This window comes from Oncorhynchus keta, chromosome 17, assembly GCF_023373465.1.
Source record: "Oncorhynchus keta strain PuntledgeMale-10-30-2019 chromosome 17, Oket_V2, whole genome shotgun sequence".
NCBI lineage: Eukaryota > Metazoa > Chordata > Actinopteri > Salmoniformes > Salmonidae > Oncorhynchus > Oncorhynchus keta.
In genome coordinates this window covers 41,987,038-42,003,158 of record NC_068437.1, presented here as the reverse complement: position 1 = coordinate 42,003,158, position 16,121 = coordinate 41,987,038, and the positions used below count along the sequence as shown (strand labels likewise).

Here is a 16,121-nt window from a genome sequence, read left to right as displayed (position 1 = left end):
GCTCTTTTGTCCATGATAATCTCATCATGTAGGCTAGGAACTGTATCTACGAGCTGTTAGGTGGAGTGCGGGCGCCAATGCTAGAGTGAGCACACTCGCTATATAATGAAACCATTTTGTGAGTAAATCACCAGGAGAGTTGAAAATGCGATGGAAACCCATTTAACTTGTATTTTTAATTTGGTACATTTATTCCGCAAAAGGTATTTTTATGTGCACTACATCAACATGCACAGCCTTTTATCAACAAGTCAATTTAATAGAAAAATATCTGCTGGGAAAGTGGGCATATTGTTTGTATATGGATTTTAGAATATTTGCAAGAAAATCTGTCGCCAGTTGGATGGAAACCTAGCTATTGGCATCATGTATACTGTGCTAATGAACATACAAACAAGAGTAACAGAGCAATGTACAATACAGCAAAACAAGGAATTTATGGTAAATGCATGGGGAGGGGGGGGCTCCTTCTTTGGGATTGGGTTGGTGGATCGCCTCCAATTTTTAATGTGCATACACTGCCACCTACTGTACTGGAGTGTGAGGCCAATCATGGCCTATCTACAGTCGTGGCAAAAAGTTGAGAATGACATAAATATTAATTTCCACAAAGTTTGCTGCTTCAGTGTCTTTAGATATTCTTGTCAGATGTTACTATGGAATACTGAATTATAATTACAAGCATTTCACAAGTGTCAACGGCTTTTTTATTGACAATGATATAAAGTTGATTCAAAGAGTAAATATTTGCAGTGTTGACCCTTCTTTTTGAAGACCTCTGCAATCCGCCCTGGCATGGTGTCAATTAACTTCTGGGCCACATCCTGACTGATGGCAGCCCATTCTTGCATAATCAATGCTTGGAGTTTGTCAGAATTTGTGAGTTTTTGTTTTTGTCCTCTTGAGGATTGACCACACGTTCTCAATGGGATTAAGGTCTGGGGAGTTTCCTGGCCATGGACCCAAAATATCAATGTTTTGTTCCCCGAACCACTTAGTTATCATGTTTGCCTGATGGAAAGGTGCTCCATCATGCTGGAAAAGGCATTGTTCGTCACCAAACTGTTTCTGGATGGTTGGGAGAAGTTGCTCTCGGAGGATGTGTTGGTACCATTCTTTATTCATGGCTGTGTTCTTAGGCAAAATTGTGAGTGAGCACACTCCCTTGGCTGAGAAGCAACCACGCACATGAATGGTCTCAGGATGCTTTACTGTTGGCATGACACGGGGCTGATGGTAATGCTCACCTTGTCTTCTAGGGACAAACTTTTTCCCGGATGCCCCAAACAATCTGAAAGGGGATTCATCAGAGAAAATGACTTTACCTCCGTCCTCAGCAGTCCAATCCCTGTACCTTTTGCAGAATATCAGTCTGTCCCTGATGTTTTTCTTGGAGAGAAGTGGCTTCTTTGCTGCCCTTCTTGACACCAGGCCATCCTCCAAAAGTCCTCGCCTCCCTGTGCGTGCAGATGCACTCACACCTGCCTGCTGCCATTCCTGAGCAAGCTCTGTACTGGTGGTGCTCCGATCCCGCAGCTGAATCAACTTTAGGAGACCGTCCTGGCGCTGGCTGGACTTTCTTGGGCACCCTGAAGCCTTCTTCACAACAATTGAACCGCTCTCCTTGAAGTTCTTGATGATCCGATAAATGGTTGATTTAGGTGCAATCTTACTGGCAGTAATATCCTTGCCTGTGAAGCCCTTTTTGTGCAAAGCAATGATGACGGCACATGTTTCCTTGCAGGTAACTATGATTGACAGAGGAAGAACAATGATTCCAAGCACCACACTCCTTTTGAAGCTTCCAGTCTGTTATTCGAACACAATTAGCATGACAGAGTGATCTCCAATCTTGTCCTCGTCAACACTCACACCTGTGTTAACGAGAGAATCACTGACATGATGTCAGCTGGTCCTTTTGTGGCAGGGCTGAAATGCAGTGGAAATGTTTTTGGGGGGATTCAGTTCATTTGCATGGCAAAGAGGAACTTTGCAATTAATTGCAATTCATCTGATCACTCTTCATAACATTCTGGAGTATATGCAAATTGCCATCATACAAACTGAGGCAGCAGACTTTGTGAAAATTAATATTTGTGTCATTCTCAACTTTTGGCCACGACAATAGATAAAATTGACTTCATTAGTCCTGTTCCTCTAAGAATGTGAAAGAGCCTCAGACACCACTTCCCAACCCCCACTACACCACCCAAACCCCAACCCCGTCTCTAACCCTTTCACACAATCAAATCAATATCAAATCAAACTTTGTCACATGCTGTCACGGTTTTCATAAGGTGAAGGAGAGTCGAACCAAACTGCAGCGTGTATATTGCGATCCATGTTTAATCACACAACGTAACACGAATCCAAAACACAAACTCTACAAAACAATAAACGTAATGAAAACCGCAACAGCTTAAACTGGTGCACACTAACACAGAATAAGGACGTCAAAACACTCAGGACAATCACCCACAATACAACCAAAGAATATGGCTGCCTAAATATGGCTCCCAATCAGAGACAACGATAAACACCTGCCTCTGATTGAGAACCACTTCAGACAGCCATAGACTCTCCTAGAACACCCCACTAAGCTACAATCCCACTAAACTACACACCACATACAAAAACCCATGTCACACCCTGGGGCCTGTTGCACAAAAGTAGAATTAAGACATCCGGGATAAATGACTCAGCTGAGCTCAATGAAGCCAAAACATGTGCGTCCAGGCTTAATTGGTTGCAGAAAGACCAAGCCAGGATGAGCAGACACGGATTCATTAAACCAGGTGAAACCAATCCTTGATAGGTGCGCGCTCACGGCTCACTCAAATAGACCCCGCCACAGATCACAGATTAACTGATTTACCATGGCAACTAGAGCCGCGTACTTTTCCCCGTCGGAAGCACAAATCCTCATGGAGGCATACGAGGAGGTAAAAGATATCATTAAGAAGAAAGGCAACACCGCCACAGTGATAAAGCAAAGAGAAAAAGCGTGGCAAAGTATTGCAGACCGCCTGAATGCGTAAGTAGTGCACAATTACACACTCACCGCTCCGCTGAAACATCACAATTACAATTCAAATATTTAATTCACATCTCCAAAAACGCAGTTGTACTGTAATTATGAAACGGTTAAATTTTTAATTGAAATGCACTGCAGATATGAGTGAAATTGTGTAAAGTAAGTCCATCACACTGTATAAAGCTATGATAAATTATTATTAAAGCCTTACATTATTATTTAACGTTACTACGCTCAGTACGGTTTAATCTTAGCCGTTGTACTCTGCTTCTTATGTTGTCCACCGTTTTTTTGTGTTTCTCCTGCTTTCATTAATGTAAAGCTGCTTTGACAGAATGAAACAATTGTGAAAAGTGCTATATAAATAAAATTTAATTGAATAAATAGATGAGCTATAATAATAATCACTTTAATTTATATAGCGCCTTTCAAAGGACCCGGTTGCTCACTGCACTGCAAAAATGTCTTTCTTACTTAGTATTTTTGTCTTGTTTTCAGTAAAAAAAAAATATCTAAAAAACATCTTGAATATTTTCTTGAGCAAAATTACCTAGGAAAATAAGCAAAAAAATCTGCCAGTGAAACGAGAACTTTTCTAAAATTAAGTGTTTATGGAAAAAGTGAACTTATTTCAAGAGAATTTTTATTATATTGACAGATTTTTTTATTTGCTTGTTTTAAGCACACATTTACTTAAAGTTTATATTTTTTGTCTAAACTATACTTATTTTGCTAGGTCATTTAGCAAATCAAGAAAATACATCTTTATTTAAGTTTTTTTTTATTTTATATTTTTACTGAAAACAAGACAAAAATACCAAGTACTTTTTTGCAGTGTGACTCCATTAAATGTGTGTGTGTGTGCGTGTGCGTGTGCGTGTGCGCGTGCGTGTGTGTGTGTGTGTATAGATTAAACATGAACGGGCCAAAACGGACATGGCAGCAGGTCAAAATCAAATACAAGAACATTCTGCAGAATGGTATGGTCCCTGACTAATATTTAACAAAGCACAAGCATATATTGTACCCAGAAGGTGCCTGCTCACACATTGTCTGTACTGTTTTAGCAGTGAAAAAGAATACCCACAGACGAGGCACGGGTGGTGGGTCACCAAAGGCTGACCTTACCCCAGCAGAGGACATGGCCTTGGAGCTAAATAAAGGCAGGCCCGTCTTAGAGGGGATCCCTGGGGGGAAAGAGACGAGCATAGGTTCCTCCCAAGATGCCACCCGCTTCATTCAAGGTATGTCCTTCCATCTCTACATGGGATACAACCACATTCATATTGAATCAATTTGGACTGTCTGACTTTGGTTTACCTATTGCCTTGCAGTGTCTGGCAGCACTGTGTTCCTGTTAGAGCCACCAGCACAAGCACCAGACGATGCTGATCCAGTGAGTACTCCATCAAAGGCATACTGTAGGCCTGGCATGTCTTGTCTACTAGCTTCAATATGAATCCGATTAAATGTGATAGGGTGAAGGCCCCAGTGCAGCAGCAACAGCACATGATGGAGACGATGATGATGATGAGGAGGAGACCATCTCTCTGGATTCCAGAAGGCATGAGGTATCATGGTAAGACTGTGAAAGTACTATTTACTCTACAATGGTGAGGAGTCCTCATCAAAATCTAATTTCTTTTACAGGACCCAGATGCTATACAGTGGGAAAACCAGCTTGGCAACATAGTGCGTATTAATAAAAGGACACCACATCCTGCCAAATTCCAGCTGCGCTAATTGTATTGTGTTCACAGAGCTCACAAGCTATCAGAAAGTTGTATGGCAACCACCTCCGGCGCCAAATAGAACTGGCAGACATAGACATTCAGTACAAGAAGAAAAAGATGGAAAATCTTGCACTGGAGTCCGAAATAAAAAAGAGGACAATTAGGAAACTGGACCTTGAAATAAAAAAACTTGAAAGGGAGGTGAGATATGCCTTCAATGTACACTGTATGCTAACTGTAACACAAATGTATTAATCATTATTTGTATTTCCTCCCCCAGCTCCAAGAAGATGACACAGCTCAAAATAAAAATTAGGTATATTCTCATAAAGTCAAGTGAGCCATGACATATGAGCTCTTATTGTGAGCACACAGGACGGTGGCATCTTTCTAAGGTTTTTTTTATTTTCCCAGCAATCAGTACAACCAAGTCATCGTTATAAGGCATCGCCCTCTTTTGCCCACCCCCCCAGCACCAGGTGTGGCCACTAGCCTATATGAAGGCCCAAAATTGTGTGTTCCTTTCTGCTCTGACAATGGCATGCCCATTCGTGCGAGATGTGGTGGATGAAGAAGCACTTGTGCTGAGGAGAGCCTTCAGGCGAGAAAGGGTCTTCAGGGACCGGTTGGACCCACTGGCCTTCCCTGACGACCATCTATATGAAAGATACAGGTTTTCTGCAGATGGCATCAGGTATCTATGCAGACTACTGGGTCCCAGGATTAAGCACCGCACTGCACGGAGCCATGCACTGAGTGTGGAGCAAATGGTTTGTGTGGCCTTGCGCTTTTTTGCTAGTGGAGCCTTCCTGTACTCAGTGGGGGATGCAGAACAGCTGAACAAGGCCACAATTTGCCGCACAATAAGGAGTGTGTGTCTGGCTATCAAAGCATTAGCAGATGTCTTCATCTCCTTCCCTGGCCACAGAAGACTCTGTGACATCAAAGAGGAGTTCTATAGGATTGCAGGTAAGAGGATCTACAAATTACAGGACAACTGTTAACACATAGTAGGATACTCATTACTTTGTGTGACAGGTTTCCCCAATGTCATTGGTGCAGTGGACTGCACACACATAAGGATAAAAGCCCCCTCAGGTGCCCATGAGGCTGATTTTGTGAATAGGAAATCCTTTCACAGCATTAATGTTCAGGTGAACATAACTTTTTGATATTGTCCATTGACGAACACTGCATTGCCAGTGATGTGCATTGATTGGTGTAATATTCCTCATCTTATGATTTCAGATGGTCTGCAATGCTGACTGTGTGATCAGCAATGTTGTGGCAAAATGGCCTGGCTCAGTCCATGACTCCAGAATCTTTCGGGCCTCTGAAATCTATCAGTGCCTATCACAAGGTAAGCCACACAACCCCTATTTATAACCATCATGGCTGTGTCAAGAATATCACTGTGTTTATGAGGTAGTAATGATGAGATTTTGTGTTGACAGGTGAATTGTCTGGTGTGTTGCTGGGAGACAGGGGGTATGGCTGCCAGCCTTTTCTCCTGACACCTTTCACAGACCCCCAGGAAGCACAGCAGGCCTACAACCATGCCCATGCCAGGACCAGGGCCAGAGTTGAAATGACCTTTGGCCTCCTGAAGGCACGCTTTCACTGCCTTCACAAATTAAGGGTCAGCCCTGTTAGGGCATGTGATATTACTGTGGCTTGTGCTGTCCTCCACAATGTGGCCTGCCTGAGGAAGGAGAGGGCCACCAGCCATGGACTGGGACAATCCGGCAATCTTCCCTGATGACGACAGTGGTCGGCTGCTGAGGGACCAATATGTGTTGAATTATTTTAGTTAGTATGTGTGCTTTCAATTTTGGTTAAATATGTCCTGCGGTGGCAGAGGAATTTGGTTTTTTTTGGGTTCGTTTTTTACGAATTTGGCCTCTTATGATGTTTGTGCGGTATACTGTGTGTAATACAAGGCTGCAGGGAGGCTACTGCATCCATTCATTTGTCTGTTCAGTTGATGTGTATGGATTTGTCCTGCATTTATTTTAGTGTGCAGACATGCAGGGTGTGTTATATACAGACCTTTGAATGTGTATGTATCATTTTGTATAATATGCTTGGATTCTGTGCTTTCCATCTTGTAGAGTCACTGACTTCAGTTTCGAAAGGAGCTGATGGTTTACCTGCTTTGTTTTGTCCTTATTCAATAAAGGAACATAATGTTACACATTGTGTTTTTATATTCATATGGAATGTGTATTTGTTTATATGACAGAGTACTAGGGCCACACTGAAGAAAAAGGATAAATTCATAAATTTATGAGGCTGGTTCTTTCTGCAGAAAAGCTACATATTGTTTTGATACTTATGACAATGTGATACTTAATATTCTGGCACATCAGCATGTCTTTGTTTATGAAACCATACTGAAGTACAATTTCACGAAATGCCCCGCATCTGTCATTTTAACAACTGTCCTCCTTTAAAACAACTGGTTACAATATTATGACTTGTCTTTTTTTTCCCTCTGTGGTCCTAATATTCTATCATTTTATATATAGTCTATGGGAAACTGTAAATTATCTAATGATAGCAACATCTAAAAATCATTTTTTATCCAAAATCATTGAAATTAATGATCACAAACGTTTAAATAATGACAGTGGGTCTAGTTATATGTGATAACAATGTATAGTGAGCAGTGAAATAACTATTGGTTTCCATTTGTGGTGACTGCTGACTGACATTAGGGATGAGATTAAATAGATCCTGGAATTTAGCCTGGTCTGGAGCAGGCTAGCTCCACAGAATAAATCTCCATGGTAATTTATACCATAACATATCCTCCTGCCCCCTATCCATCTTTAGTGCAACTGGATTACGGATCAATTGAGCCAGGATCACCAAGATATCCTGGCTTAATCCCTTATCCTAGTTTTGTGCAACAGGCCCCTGGCCTGACCAAATACATAAAGAAAAACACAAAATACTTCGACCAGGGAGTGACACATGCGCCAAATACAAGTGTAGACTTTAACGTGAAATGCTTACTTACAAGCCCTTAACCAACAGTGCAGTTCAAGAAGTGTTAAGAAAATATTTAAAATAAAAAGTAATAATAAAAAGTATCACAAGAATAACAAGGCTATATACAGGGGGCACCGGTACTGAGTCAGTGTTTGGGGGTACAGGTTAGTTGAGGTAATTTGTACATGTAGGTGGGGGTGAAGTGACTATGCATAAATAGTTAACAGCGAGTTGCAGCAGTGTACAAAAGGGAGGGGTAAATGTAAATTGTCGGGTGGCGATTTTATGGATTGTTCAGCAGTATTATGGCTTGGGGGTAGAAGCTGTTGAGGAACCTTTTGGTCCTAGACGTGGCGCTCCGGTACAGCTTGCTGTGCGGTAGCAGAGAAAACAGTCTATAACTTGGGTGACTGGAGTTTTATGGGCTTTCCTCTGACACGCCTATTGTATAGGTCCTGGATGGCAGGGAGCTTGGCAGGGAGCTTGACCCCAGTGATGTACTGGGCCGTTCGCACTACCCTCTGTAGCGCCATACCATGCGGTGATGCAACCGGTCAAGATTCTCTCAATGGTGCAGCTGTAGAACCTTTTGAGGATCTGGCGACCCATGCCAAATCTTTTCAGTCTCCTGAGGGGGAAAAGGTTTTGTTGTGCCCTCTTCACGACTGTCTTGGTATGTTTGGACCATGAGAGTTAATTGGTGATGTGAACACCAAGGAACTTGAAACTCTTGACCCGCTCCACTACAGCCCCGTCGATGTTAATGGGGGCCTCTTCGGCTCGCCTTTTCCTGTAGTCCACGATCAGCTCCTTTGTCTTGCTCACATTGAAAGAGAGGTTGTTGTCCTGGCACCACATGGCCAGTTCTCTGACCTCCTCCCTATAGGCCGTCTCATCGTCAATCTCTCCCTATCTACGTCATACAGTTCACAAAATATCAAAACACATGCTCCACCGTTTCCTCCACTAAATGCTCATCACACAGACCTGTTTCATGTCTCCCTATCATCCACCACATGGCATTCAAACCTGTGTGCCCAAACTGTAGTCTACTCCACCCAACTTCTTCTCTCCTACATCCCATACTCCCCACTTCTTCCTTTACTGACCGGTGCACGTGTTAAAATTGCCTCCCCTTACTACTAGCATCCCACTGCCAAAGATCAAGCCCTTTTCCCCAGATCAAGGACTTGACTTCCATATGGCCCAGCGGTATCTTAATATCTACCCCCTCTCTCCTCACAGCACTCTTAGCCACCAAATCAGCCTTCTTATTACCCTCTACATCCATATGGGCGAGAATCCTGCAAAATCTTACCACCACTCCCATCCTCTCCAATCCCATTAACAACACCATCATCTCCACAAACAAGTCTCCCCTCCACAAACAAGTCTCCCCTAAATCTGAGATATACACCCCTGCCCCTACCCTACCACTGACTGGATCCTTTGAACCATATGCATATATTCTTAAAAATGAATAAATAGATGATATATCTCTCCATACTCCGTCTCACGTCCTCAACCCATTCTCTCAAATAAAATCTCATTGGTCACACACATGGTTAGCAGATGTTAATGTGAGTGTAGTGAAATGCTGGTGCTTCTAGTTTTGACCGTGCAGTAATATCTAACAAGTAATCTAACATGTTCACAACAACTACCTTATACACACAAGTGTAAAGGAATGAATATGTACATATAAATATATGGATTAGCGATGGCCGTGCGGCATAGGCAAGATGCAGTAGATGGTATAGAATACAATATATGTATATGAGATGAGTAATGTAGGGTATATCAACATTATATAAAGTGGCATTGTTTAAAGTGACTAGTGATTACATTTATTACATCCAATTTTTTATTATTAAAGTGGCTAGAGATTTGAGTCAGTATGTTGGCAGCAGCCACTCAATGGCTGTTTAACAGTCTGAGGGCCTTGAGATAGAAGCTGTTTTTCTGTCTCTCAGTCCCAGCTTTGATGCACCTGTACTGACCTCGCCTTCTGGATGATAGAGGGGTGAACAGGCAGTGGCTCGGGTGGTTGTTGTCCTTGATGATATTTTTGGCCTTCCTGTGACATCGGGTGCTCTAGGTGTCCATGAGGGCAGGTAGTTTGCCCCCAGTGATGCGTTGTGCAGACCTCACTACCCTCTGCAGAGCCTTACGGTCGTGGGCGGAGCAGTTGCCGTACCAGTAGGTGATACAGCCCAACAGGATGCTCTCAGGATGATTGTGCATCTGTAAAAGTTTGTGAGTGTTTTCAGTGACAAGCCAAATTTCTTCAGCCTCCTGCCCTCAATCATGTCCACATCTACACTTGGTTTCAGAAACAGCCAGCCCTATCTCTCTCTCCCCCAGTCCATATTATACCACCTTCTGTCCGATTGTCCACCAGTACGCCCTCTGCTTACCCCCTCTTCGCCATGACTGCAGGATGTCCTTCTGAACTCCCTTTCAACCTCACCCAGTACACAAGTTTGTCCCGCCTTATCCTCAATGGCAGTTCCCCACTATCCACCTGCAATTGTCAGGCATTGTCCTGAAGGCACCCACAAACAGGGGCCGCCATCTTTATGCACCTCCCATATTTGTCTGGTTTGGATTTCTATGGGTGCAATTTTCACACCATTCTGGACCTTTGAGGGTTTAAGACATAGCCCCTCTAGTAGTTTAATAGGATCTCTATGGAGGACATGTATTTCAGTCACTTGACTATCTTGTCAATACAATAGACAATATTTGATGTGAGTCTTTAAATGTTGCAGAGAAAATAAAATAATAAAGCAGTGAACAACTACGTCACCCAGAGAGCCCCTCGGTTTTAGTGTGACATCAGAGGGTTCGTTTTGATCTGCAGTCAGCTGATGGACCATCTGTAAATTGCAAAGTAAAGAGGGTGATGACATCTTCTTCGTGCTCTAAATTAAATGACTATTGTTGAAGTGTAAACAATATTTGAAATGCATCAACGGAGGTCATCTTGATGTTGTAGCTATAAAAGACTAAACTCAATCGTGTAATCCAAGGATATGAATTGGGATCAGTGAATTAACCATGGAAACGCCTGAGTTACCTCGAGGTAAGACTAATAGGCTAGTAGCCTACTTCATTGCTAAAATTGCTATTTTATAACTCAGTTAATGTCGGTCCTTCTTTGGACACTGTGACAACAAACCTCCAGACGAGCTTCAATACCATACAACACTCCTTCCGTGGCCTCCAACTGCTCTTAAATACAAGTAAAACTAAATACATGGTCTTCAACCGATCGCTGCCCCCACCTGCCCGCCCGTCTAGCGTCACTACTCTGGACGCTAGAATATGTGGACAACTACAAATACCTAGGTATCTGGTTAGACTGTAAACTCTCTGTCCAGACTCACATTAAGCATCTCCAATCCAAAATTACATCTAGAATCGGCTTCCTATTTCGCAACAAAGCATACTTCACTTATGTTGCAAAACATACCCTCGCAAAATGGACTATCCTACCGATCCTTGACTTCGACAATGTCATTTACAAAATAGCCTCCAACACTCTACTCAGCAAATTAGATGTAGTGGGTCACAGTGCCATCCGTTTTGTCACCAAAGCCCCATATACTACCCACCACTGCGACCTGTATGCTCTCACTGGCTGGCCCTCGCTTCATATCCGTCGCCAAACCCACTGGCTCCAGGTCATCTATAAGTCTATGCTAGGTAAAGCCCCGCCTTATCTCAGCTCACTGGTCACCATAGCAGCACCCACCTGTAACACACGCTCCAGCAGGTATATTTCACTGGTCATCTCCAAAGCCAACACATACTTTGGCAGCCTTTCCTTACAGTTCTCTGCTGCCAATGACTGGAACAAATTGCAAAAATCATTGAAGTCTTATATCTCCCTCACTAACTTTAAGCATCTGCAGCTGTCAGAGCAGCTTACCGATCATTGCACCCGTACACAGCCCATCTGTAAATAGCCCACCCAACTACCTCATCCCTGTATTGTTGTTTATTTTTTTGCTCCTTTGCACCCCAGTATCTCTACTTGCACATCTATCACTCCAGTGTTTAATTGCTAAATTGTAATTATTTTGCCACTATGGCCTATTTATTGCCTTACATCCCTAATCTTACTACATTTGCACACACTGTATATACACTGTATAAATAACGATGGTCATTATGGCCAAGCAGTTCTATTTTTGTTTCATCAGACCAGAGGATATTTCTCAAACTCCCCATGTGCAGTTGCAAACCGTAGTCTGGCTTTTTATGGCGGTTTTTGAGCAGTGGCTTCTTCCTTGCTGAGCGGTCTTTCAGGTTATGTCAATATTGGACTCGTTTTTACTGTGGATATAGATACTTTTTTACCTATTTATTCCAGCATCTTCACAAGGTCCTTTGCAGTTGTTCTGGGATTGATTTGCACTTTTCACACAAAAGTACATTAATCTCTAGGAGACAGAACGCCCAATTTTTCAGTTTTTGATTTGTTAAAAAAGTTTGAAATATCCAATAAATGTCGTTCCACTTCATGATTGTGTCCCACTTGTTGTTGATTCTTCACAAAAAAATACAGTTTTATATCTTTATGTTTGAAGCCTGAAATGTTGCAAAAGGTCGCAAAGTTCAAGGGGGCCGAATACTTTCGCAAGGCACTGTACTTCTCCTTAATGCAACCGCTGTGTCAGATTTCAAAAAAGCTTTATGGAAAAAGCAAACCATGCTATAATCTGAGAACAGCGCTCAGAGAACAAATACATATATCCGCCATGTTGGAGTCAACAGAAGTCAGAAATAACATTGTAAATATTCACTTACCTTTGATGATCTTCATCAGAATGCACTCCCAGGAATCCCAGGTCCACAATAAATGTTTGATTTGTTCGATAATGTACATACATCATTTATGTCCATATAGCTACATTTGTTAGCGCGTTTGGTAAACAAATCAAAACTCACGAAGCACGTTCACTAGTTGCATACGAAATGTCAAAAAGTTCCATTACAGACCTTAGAAACGTGTCAAACGATGCATGGAATCAATCTTTCGGATGTTTTTAACATATATCTTCAATAATATTCCAACCGGAGAATTCCATTGTCTGTAGAAAAGCAATGGAACGAGAGCTACCTCTCATGTAAAATGCTCGTGACCAGCCCGTGACTGCTGCCAGACCTCTGACTCAATCCACTCTCATTTGGCCCCACTTCACAAAAGAAGCCTCAAACAAGTTTCTAAAGACAGTTGACATCTAGTGGAAGCCTTAGGAAGTGAGAGATGACCAATATCCCACTGTAACTTCAATAGGGGCTGAGTGGAAAATCGACCAACCTCAGATTTCCCACTTCCTGGTTGGATTTCTTCTCAGGTTATTGCCTGCCATATGAGTTCTGGTATACACAGACATCATTCAAACAGTTTTAGAAACTTCAGAGTGTTTTCTATCCAATACTAATAATAATAATATGCCTATATTAGCAACTTGCACTGAGGAGCAGGCGGTTTACTCTGGGCACCTTTTCATCCAAGCTACTCAATACTGCCCCTGCAGCCATAAGAAGTTAACACACTGTTTGCTTAACCCAGAATTCAGCCACACCAATGTGTCAGAGGAAATACCATTTGACTGACGACCAAAGTCAACGTGCATGTGCCCAGCCCGCCACAAGGAGTTACAAGAACGTAATGAGCCAAGGAAAGCACGTCTCCCGGTACTAATTGCTGATTGTGTAGGAGAGGAGCAACCACTCCCCTTCTAACAGCCACTAATTACCAAAACAACAACAGTCACAAATTGCCCTGCCCCTTTATCCTGGTTGATGTGTCAACAATAATCTACAGGTCATGAGGAGTCAGCAGTTCACACACCAAATCGGCTACTAGGAAGACAGGCAACCCTTAAAGGTTCAATATGCAGAAATCTCTTCTCTATTTCCTGGTTTCAAAAATTCTAATTGTTGGCCTAATTTCAGCTCATGTGACAAAACAAGCAATGCATAGTGTAGAGAATCATTGTACAATCTAAACTACTGTGAAATATATTTTCAATAAGCAAAAATATTGAATTTTCAGCTTTTTGAAGATGGTGTACAAAACTGAAAGTAAAATATGCAAATACTAGATGAGAGAGAGGTCTGTAATTTTCATCATAGGTACACTTCAACTATGACAGACAAAATTAGAAAAGAAATCCAGAAAATCACATTGTAGGATTTTTAATTTTTAATTTATTTGCAAATTATGGTGGAAAACAAGTATTTGGTCAATAACAAAAGTTTATCAATACTTTGTTATATACCCTTTGTTGGCAATGACAGAGGTCAAACATTTTCTGTCTTCCCAAGGTTTTCACACACTGTTGCTGGTATTTTGGCCCATTCCTCCATGCAGATCTCCTCTAGAGCAGTGATGTTTTGGGGCTGTTGCTGGGCAACACAGATTTTCAACTCCCTCCAAAGATTTTCTATGGGGTTGAGATCTGGAGACTGGCTCAGCCACTCCAGGACCTTGAAATGCTTCTTACGAAGCCACTCCTTCGTTGCCTGGGCGGTGTGTTTGGGATCATTGTCATGCTGAAAGAACCAGCCACGTTTCATCTTCAATGCCCTTGCTGATGGAAGAAGGTTTTCACTCAAAATCTCACGATACATGGCCCCATTCATTCTTTCCTTTACACGGATCAGTCGTCCTGGTCCCTTTGCAGAAAAACAGCCCCAAAGAATGATGTTTACACCCCCATGCTTCACAGTAGGTATGGTGTTCTTTGGATGCAACTCAGCATTCTTTGTCCTCCAAACACGACGAGTTGAGTTTTTACCAAAAACGTCTATTTTGGTTTCATCTGACCATATGATCTTCTTCTGGATCATCCAAATGCTCTCTAGCAAACTTCAGACGGGCCTGGACATGTACTGGCTTAAGCAGGGGGACACGTCTGGCACTGCAGGATTTGAGTCCCTGGCGGCGTAGTGTGTTACTGATGGTAGGCTTTGTTACTTTGGTCCTAGCTCTCTGCAGGTCATTCACTAGGTCCCTCCGTGTGGTTCTGGGATTTTGCTCACCGTTCCTGTGATCATTTTGACCCCACGGGGTGAGCTCTTGCGTGGAGCCCCAGATCGAGGGAGATTATCAGTGGTCTTGTATGTCTTCCATTTCAGTCTTCAGTCTTCCCAGCCTGGTGCAGGTCTACAATTTTGTTTCTGGTGTCCTTTGACAGCTCTTTGGTCAGCGCCATAGTGGAGTTTGGAGTGTGACTGTTTGAGGTTGTGGACAGGTGTCTTTTATACTGATAACAAGTTCAAACAGGTGCCATTAATACAGGTAACGAGTGGAGGACAGAGGAGCCTCTTAAAGAAGAAGTTACAGATCTGTGAGAGCCAGACGTTTTGCTTGTTTGTAGGTGACCAAATGCTTATTTTCCACCATAATTTGCAAATAGATTCATTAAAAATCCTACAATGTGATTTTCTGGATTTTTTTTCTCATCTTGTCTGTCATGGTTGAAGTGTTCCTATGATGAAAATTACAGGCCTCTCTCATCTTTTTAAGTGGGAGAACTTGCACAATTGGTGGCTGACTAAATACTTTTTTGCCCCACTGTATATATACAGGCTATGGTTAAGCCTAGGAGTTTTTCCTGATGAGGCAGGATTAACTATTGGCCCTAGTTTTAGGTTATTATCAATGCCAATAGTTTTTCCTGGTCATGTTGGGAAAAACTCCATAAAGTGATTGAGTGGTTGATGACCATTGAATGGGGAACCCTAGTTAACCGGGCCTTTGTTGTTGTGAGCATGTGCTGCGTTATCCAGACCTCCAACGCCTCTCTCTCTCCATGCTGCCTGAGATCAGTGATGACAGCTTGGCGTCGGTGGCCTACCACTGCCGCAGCCTCACCAGCCTGGAATTCAGCCACTGCCCCCGCATTAGTGACCAGGGTATCGCCCCTTACCTCGCCAGGCTGCAGCACCTCTACCTGTCCTGCTGCAATGCACTCACAGATAGGTGAGACACACACCAACATACACACAGACAGAATGTGAAACTAAGCCAGTACTATGAAACAGTGAAGCATTGTTTAAGTTGAGTAACTAGAACTAGACTGTGATAAATAAATTATGTTATCTGTATATCAGTGTGTGACAGCAGTAAACTTATGCTCCCACAGGTCTCTCTATCCATGCTCGTCCAACACTGTAAGAGACTGCGGACACTGGACATCTCCATGTGTAAATACATCTCCCTAACAATGGTTGAGCTCCTTCAATCATAGCTTCCATTCATAGAGAACGTCCACTGCCGCTTTGTGGGTGGAGCTGACCTGACCCTCCTACTCTGATTTTTTCTCTCCCCAGCTGCTTGA

At 42.6% G+C, this 16,121-nt stretch overlaps 2 protein-coding genes across 5 annotated transcripts; both read left to right on the top strand.

The window, feature by feature from the left end:
• The first annotated feature begins 2,861 nt into the window (after window positions 1-2,861).
• LOC118389112 (uncharacterized) lies at window positions 2,862-5,331 on the top strand. 3 transcript variants are annotated; one of them, XM_052466077.1, is made up of 8 exons: window positions 2,862-3,034; window positions 3,944-4,014; window positions 4,102-4,278; window positions 4,369-4,430; window positions 4,513-4,613; window positions 4,685-4,968; window positions 5,048-5,083; window positions 5,182-5,331. In XM_052466077.1, the coding sequence occupies exons 1-6, from the start codon at window positions 2,877-2,879 to the stop codon at window positions 4,725-4,727; spliced, it is 612 nt and encodes a 203-aa protein (XP_052322037.1). In that variant the 5' UTR covers window positions 2,862-2,876; the 3' UTR covers window positions 4,728-4,968; window positions 5,048-5,083; window positions 5,182-5,331. The 3 variants fall into 3 exon arrangements, with proteins under 3 accessions (XP_052322037.1, XP_052322036.1, XP_052322038.1); XM_052466076.1 differs by having other exon boundaries at window positions 4,685-5,083; XM_052466078.1 differs by lacking the exon at window positions 3,944-4,014 and having other exon boundaries at window positions 2,886-3,034; window positions 4,685-5,083.
• Window positions 5,100-6,980, top strand: LOC127908286 (putative nuclease HARBI1). 2 transcript variants are annotated; one of them, XM_052466080.1, is made up of 3 exons: window positions 5,588-5,736; window positions 6,016-6,127; window positions 6,222-6,980. In XM_052466080.1, the coding sequence occupies exons 1-3, from the start codon at window positions 5,668-5,670 to the stop codon at window positions 6,524-6,526; spliced, it is 486 nt and encodes a 161-aa protein (XP_052322040.1). In that variant the 5' UTR covers window positions 5,588-5,667; the 3' UTR covers window positions 6,527-6,980. The 2 variants fall into 2 exon arrangements, with proteins under 2 accessions (XP_052322039.1, XP_052322040.1); XM_052466079.1 differs by lacking the exons at window positions 6,016-6,127; window positions 6,222-6,980 and adding an exon at window positions 5,806-5,954 and having other exon boundaries at window positions 5,100-5,736.
• Window positions 6,981-16,121: the final 9,141 nt, after the last annotated feature.

Excerpts from the sequence above, each read along its gene's own strand:
- LOC118389112 (XM_052466077.1), top strand. The coding sequence starts at position 2,877 with ATGGCAACTAGAGCCGCGTACTTTTCCCCGTCGGAAGCACAAATCCTC. Across the intron at positions 4,431-4,512 it reads CACCAGACGATGCTGATCCA|GGTGAAGGCCCCAGTGCAGC; the intron begins GTGAGTACTCCA and ends TAAATGTGATAG. Across the intron at positions 4,614-4,684 it reads AGAAGGCATGAGGTATCATG|GACCCAGATGCTATACAGTG; the intron begins GTAAGACTGTGA and ends TTTCTTTTACAG.
- LOC127908286 (XM_052466079.1), top strand. The coding sequence starts at position 5,265 with ATGAAGGCCCAAAATTGTGTGTTCCTTTCTGCTCTGACAATGGCATGC. Across the intron at positions 5,737-5,805 it reads GGAGTTCTATAGGATTGCAG|GTTTCCCCAATGTCATTGGT; the intron begins GTAAGAGGATCT and ends TTTGTGTGACAG.